Source organism: Lathyrus oleraceus, chromosome 3 (assembly GCF_024323335.1).
Source record: "Lathyrus oleraceus cultivar Zhongwan6 chromosome 3, CAAS_Psat_ZW6_1.0, whole genome shotgun sequence".
Classification (NCBI taxonomy): Eukaryota; Viridiplantae; Streptophyta; class Magnoliopsida; order Fabales; family Fabaceae; genus Lathyrus; species Lathyrus oleraceus.
The window spans coordinates 98,274,202-98,281,643 of record NC_066581.1 but is presented as its reverse complement, the minus strand read 5'-3'; the positions used below and the strand labels follow the sequence as shown (position 1 = coordinate 98,281,643).

The 7,442-nt window shown below is 34.1% G+C and overlaps 1 protein-coding gene across 1 annotated transcript; it reads right to left on the bottom strand.

Moving 5' to 3' along the window:
* Positions 1-3,753: 3,753 nt before the first annotated feature.
* On the bottom strand, positions 3,754-4,295 carry LOC127129882 (uncharacterized mitochondrial protein AtMg00810-like). Its single transcript, XM_051058992.1, has 2 exons — positions 3,914-4,295; positions 3,754-3,869 (listed from the first exon to the last, which is right to left on the bottom strand). Exons 1-2 carry the CDS (start codon positions 4,293-4,295, stop codon positions 3,754-3,756), a joined length of 498 nt encoding a protein of 165 aa, XP_050914949.1.
* Between the last annotated feature and the right edge of the window lie 3,147 nt (positions 4,296-7,442).

Genomic DNA, 7,442 nt, shown 5'->3' with positions numbered 1-7,442 from the left:
GAGTTGTGCTAAAGTTTATGAATATAGGTGAATACGATGAGAAACTGGGTCATGTGTCCCGTACCCAAAGATAAATTCTGGCTTGATGAACTTGAATTGAGGTGAGTACAAACTTTGATTGTTGATGGAGGGAGACTCTTGATCACATTTAGATATTTATGAGCATACTAAGCCTTGATTGATCAATCCCTTGAACTTCTTGATGCCAAAACCCTAACTTGTAAACAAAGCAAAGCAAGACATTTATTTTTGGTATTTTTGTGGGGTTAGCAAAGCATAAGGATATACACAAAAGTATTTGATGACCTTGATGTTATGAAAATGATACAAATGATAAGGGATCTTAGGGGTTAAAATTAGGGTACTACAGCTTTGAATATGAAATTGGATTAATTTGTGTTGATGATGGACATGGTTTCTTTGAGGATGATACTCATAGTTTTTGATATGTAGGTTCAAGATATGCATGGATAATGGAAGTGTAGAAGTATGAAGACAAGGGATTCCATTCTCTTTTTCTATTATGATTCAAAACAAGTATTGTAATGATATGCAGCTATTATGTAACATATGGGTGTAAATGCAAAAGCAAACTATGCTTATGTAATGAACACTTATTCAATGTAATTTAAATTCAAATGATTCCAACAATTAAATCAACTTGGAATTATTTTGTTATGTATGGCATGTCTGTATGAAATGTGTATGAAATGAATGAAGTTTAGGTCTTTAGCAAGGTGTGTTGACTTTGGTCAAAGTTGACCAAAAAGTCAAATGTTAACCAAAGTCAACCTTTGGCCAAAATTGAGATCTTTTGCATTTTCTTTTATGAATGATATAACTATGAATGGGATGAGTTAAGGGAATGCACATGGAATAATGGGTTAATGAAACTTGAATGCACCATGATCAATGCACGAATCTTGAATGAACCATATGAGAACTTGAACAGTCAAAGCTATTAAACCATGATCATCAGATGAACTTAATGAATGATTTCAATCACATGATACCAATCACAATACCAAACAAACCCCTTCCATGAACTAGGATTTCACATAAAAGGTAAATAGACAAATTAATCCACATACGTCAAGCATACTTGGTTAGGGTTTCAAGCACAAACCACAATCAAGATGCAAATCAATGCAAACCAATATCACAAACCAAGCAATGAGGCCTTGTTCATAAAATCCAAATCAAGAGGTCCACAAATACCATGAATCAACGACTAGGGTTTCAAGGATAGGTCCAATGATAGGCTTCCCACATTGACTGCAACATCCCTAACCCTAGGGCTTGATTCTTAGGCAAACCATAGGCTCATGTTAGGTATAAAAAATCTCAAACCTTTGAATCTATGATGATGTTAGAATACTAGATGATATGGATGTTCATGAATGCAGATGAACCTTAAACCAAAAGGTTAGGTGATCATGAAAGGGGAGGGAAAATTTTGGGGTACAACAGTTGCCCCTATTTAATCTTCTTGAACATGAATGGTCGAATTATGTTAGCTTTTTGGGTATTCAAGGTATAAGAGGATTAAATACTAATGTATCAGAAAATCTACCCGTTGGGAATGGTCATATGAGACATGGAGTAGCAGTTTAGTTCTTATAGATTCCACTATTGTGGTACATATATTTTTTTCCTGTTTTATGGGGAAACTGCAAATGAAAAGTATGATATGAATGTTTCATGATGTATGCTTTTTTTTAATGATGCATGAGTGTTTTATATGGTCAGGCGGATGTCATTCACAGGGTATGGTTCTTTGGCATGGAAGGAACTTTTGTAAGTAGAGTGTGCACCTAAGAGGGGGGTGAATTAGGTACTATAAAAAAATTCCGGTTTTGTCTTGTTTTAATAATCTTTCCTTGGAGATTACTAAGTGAGAATGCAGTAAATACGGAAAAGATAAAGAACAAAGAGATATCCTGGTTCCCCTTACAGATCGAGAGTACTCAAGTCCCCTTTCAACATGAAAGAGATTTTACTATCTGTTATGACTTGTACAAGACAGACACAATCACCAAGAATAACCTCTTGTGATTCACCAAGTTGATATGAGCACAATCCTCTCAAACTCAACTCTCTTGCTTCCAACAATCCTGGACAACAAGGTGTTTACAACCAACTCTGAAAAATATTGATTAAAGAAAGTATATGACAATATATCAATCACTATGACGGATCTTCTCTTCCAAACACAGAATTTATAATGATATATTAGTGCTCAAGTTTTTATGAATATGAGATGAATTTTCTGGACTGCTATATGTGAATAATGCAGAAAAATTCTTAATGAAATTTCAAAGATCAAAACACTTGTTGGAAAATGAATGTGTATGAGATTTCAAATTGCAATGGAAGAGGTGACTTTGAATTCTGAAATTATGAATATATATATCACCTTGACACCTCTATGAAAGAGTGTGATTAAATGAAAAGATGCAATGGCTAATGAATGAACTTTGGAAAATGTTTAGCCCATAAGACATGTCTGAACCCAGCCACTGTTTCATTAAAATTTCAAATTTTCGTGTTGGAAATCAATTTCCCAAAAGGGGGTAATCGATTTCCTGAGTTGAAAAAGTTAATTCTGGAAACTGGAAATCGATTTCCTGGAAAGGGGGAATCGATTTCCTGAACTAAAAAATTTAAATTTGCCAATTGTAAATCGATTTCTAGAAATGGGGTAATCGATTTCCTGAACTATTTTTTGAAAAAATGCTTAGAAAAATTAGTGAAACAGCAAGGGCAAGGGAGACAATGGACCATGCATGCAATGAATGTTTGGATTAAATTTGAGCACTAAGTTATCAATATATATTACATGCTTGTAACTTAAAAACTTAAGGTCGATGCTAGTCTTCAAAGAGTCTTCAATCCTTTGATGCTAGCTTTCACACATTGCTTGAAACTTGATTTGATTAAATGCACTCGAAACTTTTTCCATAATTTTGACATGATCATTTGAATTGCACTATGTCTTCATCAAAATATATTGGATGGAGTGTCTTGACTTCACATTCTCCCCCTTTTTTGATGATGACAAGCAATTTAAGCTTTATGCACAATGTTCCCCCTAACAAAGATAACTCCCCCTTGATCTATGCATCCATGAGAGTTTTACAATTTTTAAAGCTTGTTGCAGACATTATTAGAGAAAAGCATACAAAGAAATCATAATATCTTCTCCCCCTTGATCTATGCATCCATGAGAGTTTTACAATTTTTAAAGCTTACTGCAGACATTATTAGAGAAAAGCATACAAAGAAATCATAATATCTTCTCCCCCTTTGTCATTAACAAAAAGGATGGGAAAAGGTTATAAAAGAGAAGCAAATAGGCATGGACATAGAAAAACACATAAGATTAAAAAAATGTAAAATTAAGCATATAGATATTTGCACCTTTCATCATACGTCTTTTTCATCAATCATTCCCAATTCTCTTCGAATTTTGTAGAATGGTTCTCGTGCCAACGGTTTTATGAAAATGTCAGCGAGTTGATTATGAGTATCCACAAATGTGACTTTGACATTTCCTTGAAGCACGTGATCACGAAGAAAATGATGTCGAATGTCAATATGTTTGGTTCTTGAGTGCATGACATGATTCTTTGTAATATTTATCGCACTTATGTTGTCACATCATAGAGGAATGCATCCAAGATCGAGTCCGTAGTTACGAAGTTGTTTCTTAAGCCAAAGTATTTGAGCATAATAGCTACCTGCTTCTATGTATTATGCTTCGTCAGTGCTGAGAGCAACACATGCTTGTTTCTTGCAAGCCCACGATATTAATGCATTTCCAAGAATGTGACATGTACCACTAGTGCTCTTTCTATCAGTTTTACTTCCTGCATAATCAGCATCTAATAACCAACTAAATTGAAAATACTACCTTTAGGATACCATAGTCTAACGTTTGTTATCCCTTTGAGATATTTCGTTATCCTTTTAATAATGATGAGATGCGGTTCTTTTGGATTTGCTTGAAAGCGAGCACATAGACAAACACTAAACATTATGTCAGGACGACTTGCCGTCAAATATAACAATGAGCCAATCATAACTTGATACTTTGTGATATTAATTGAGACACCTGATTCATCTTGATCAACATAAGTTCTGGATCCCATTGGAGTAGACATAGCCTTGAAGTCATCCATATCGAGTCTCTTTAATAATTCTTTATAGTACTTGGATTGGTTGATGAAGATGCCATCCTTTAGTTGCTTAATTTGGAGTCTGAGAAAATAGTACATCTTACCCATCATGGACATTTCGAATTCTCCTTGCATCATTGATGAAAATTCTTCACATTTTTCTTTGTTTGTTGAGCTGAATATGATGTCGTCAACATAGACTTGAACCAATAAAGTGTTACCTTTTATTTTCTTAATAAACAAGGTCTTGTAAACTTTACCTTTTTCAAATCCCTTTTCACAAATAAAGTTGTTAAGATGATCATATCATGCTTTTGGTGCTTTCTTTAGGCCATAAAGAGCTTTCCTCAACTTGAAGACATGTGAAGGATTCTTGAAGTCTTCAAAGCACGGGGGTTGTTTGACATAGACTTCTTCATTGATGTAGCCATTCAAGAAGGCTCTCTTGACATCCATTTGGAATAACTAAAAATTTAATGAACATGCATAAGAAAGTAATAGACGGATAACTTCTAACCTTGCAACTGGAGTGAATGTTTCTTCAAAATCAATGTCTTCCTCTTGATTGTATCCTTGGGCCACCAACCTTGATTTGTTTCAAACAATTATACCATTCTCATCAAGCTTGTTCTTAAACACCCATCCGGTACCTATGATGTGTTTACCACTTGGCCTAGGGACAAGTTCCCAAACTTGATTCCTTTCGAATTGGTTTAACTCTTCTTGCATAGCAACTATCCATTTGTCATCTCCTAAGGCTTCATCAACTTTGGAAGGTTCAATTTGTGAAACAAACGTTATATTCAAGCATGCATCTTTGAGATTTAATCTTGTTGCAACGTCTTGACTAATATCACCAATGACTTTATCAATTGGATGATCTCTATGAGTTATCCATTATTTAGGTAGATCATTAGCATTTTAATCTTGTTAAATTGATCTTCATGATGTTCCATTTGATTATCATTGATGTCGTTGAAAGTATCTTCTTGAGGAGCATATACATTATCATCATCATCACACAAAATAATATCCTCCTTGGAGGGATTAGTTTCATCAAAGGTAACATGCATAGATTCTTCAATTGTTAAAGTTCTTTTATTATATATTCTATGAGCTTTACTAGTGAGAGAATATCCAAGAAATATACCTTCGTCGGACTTCTCGTCGAACTTACTTAGATTATCTTTGTCATTGTTGAGGATAAAGCATTTACATCCAAATATATGAAAGTGAGAGATGTTTTGTTTCCTTCCTTTTAATAATTCATAAGGGGTCTTTTTCAACATAGGTCTAATAATAATTCTATTACTTACATAGCATGTCGTGCTCACCGCATCCGCCCAAAATACTTTGGAAGATTTGAGTCGCTAAGCATTACTCTTGTAAGTTCCACAAGTGACCTATTCTTTCTCTCCACCACTCCATTTTGTTGATGAGTCCTTGGTGTCGAGAAATCATGAAATATTCCATGTTCTTCGCCAAACTCTTTGAAGGGGGCATTTTGGAATTCTCCACCATGGTCGCTTCTTATGGAGGCAATAGATAGAGATTTCTCATTTTGAATTTGCTTTACATATTTCTTCAACGCATTGAATGCATCACTTTTCTGCACTAAGAAGAATGTCCAAGTGTATCTAGAGAAAACATCAACAATAACTAAAGCATATACATTACCTCTGAAGCTTCTTGTTCTTGATGGACCAAATAAGTCCATATGCAACAATCGTAGTGGCCTTGTAATGGACACCACATTCTTTGATGTGAAAGTTAATTTGGATTGTTTTCCCTTTTGACATGCATCACATAATCTATCTTTGACTAATTTTATCTTAGGCAATCCAATAACAAGATCATGCTTTATAAGTTTATTCAAATTTTCCATATGAATATGAGCGAATCTTTTATGCCAAAGCCATGACTCATTATTATTTGACATAAGACATTTTACCTTCAAAGACACATCATCCATAGAAATCATAAATTTATTATTAAATCTTGTACCTTTGAGTTTTACCTCATGTGAGACTTCATCTTCAATCAAGCATTCATCCTTGGTGAACTTTATTTTGAAGCCTTTGTCACAAAGTTGGCTAATACTTAGAAGATTGTGCTTTAGTCCTTCGACATAAAGGACATTTTCAATGGATGTGAAAGGTGGTGCTCCAAGTTTGCCTATACCAAGAATTCTCCCTTTGCTGTTATCACCTTATGTGACATAACCCTTGGCCTTTAATGCTAGATTGGAAAATTTGTTAATGTCTCCCGTCATATGCTTGGAACAACCACTATCAAGATACTAAAGATTTGATGTGGTTTTCAAGCATACCTACAAAACAAATTAAGCTTTTTTAGGTACCCATGTTGCTTTGGGTCCTTCATAATTAGTGATTTTCTTTACCCACACGTAATGCCCACTAGTTGTGCCAAAATTTCTAACATAATATGCATTAGGTGTATGGCAATTATTCCGGAATAAAAACAAGTAGGTTCAAAATTGCTTCTATATTTAGGAACATAAGATTTCTTTTTAGAAAATATTTTTCTTTTAGGATAGTGATGAACATCTTTTGGCTTGTTCACTTTCTCTTTGGTTGGTTGGTCATTAGCTTTAAAAAGATAGTTTTACTAGAACTTGGTTTGGAAAACTTTGAATAACCAAGTCCACTTTTGTCATTGGAATATCTTTGTTGGCTAAGGACACCTTCCAACCCAATTTGCCCTTTCTCATACCTTTCAAGAACCCTTTTTAATTGGATAAATTGGAAAGAAAGTGATTCACAATTTTTACATACAAAATTCTGTTTTTCACTAATCATTTTTTGTTTTTCATCATCAACATCTTTTTCCATTGTCACGACTTTTTCTTCTAGAGATGAAATTATTTTCTTTTGAGATGATATTGTTTTATACAGAATTTTGCATTCTTTAAGAAGTTCATTTATAGCACCTTATGAATCACTATCGTAAAGAGAGAAATCGTTACTAACCTTATCTTCTTCATCGTCAGAATGGTGTGAAGCCATTAATGCTAAATTTGCACATTCGTCGCTTTCGGATTCGGATGAAGAAATTATCTCATTATCTTCCCATGAAACATACGCCTTTTTATTCTTGAATTCCTTCTTGCCTTTAAAGCCACCTTTCTTGGAGAGTTTCGGACAATCCGGCTTTATATGATCTTGCTTTCCATATTCATAGTATGTGACATCTTGCATAATGTGGAAGCCTCCCTTTTCCTAAAATTTTTATTTCTTTTTGCAT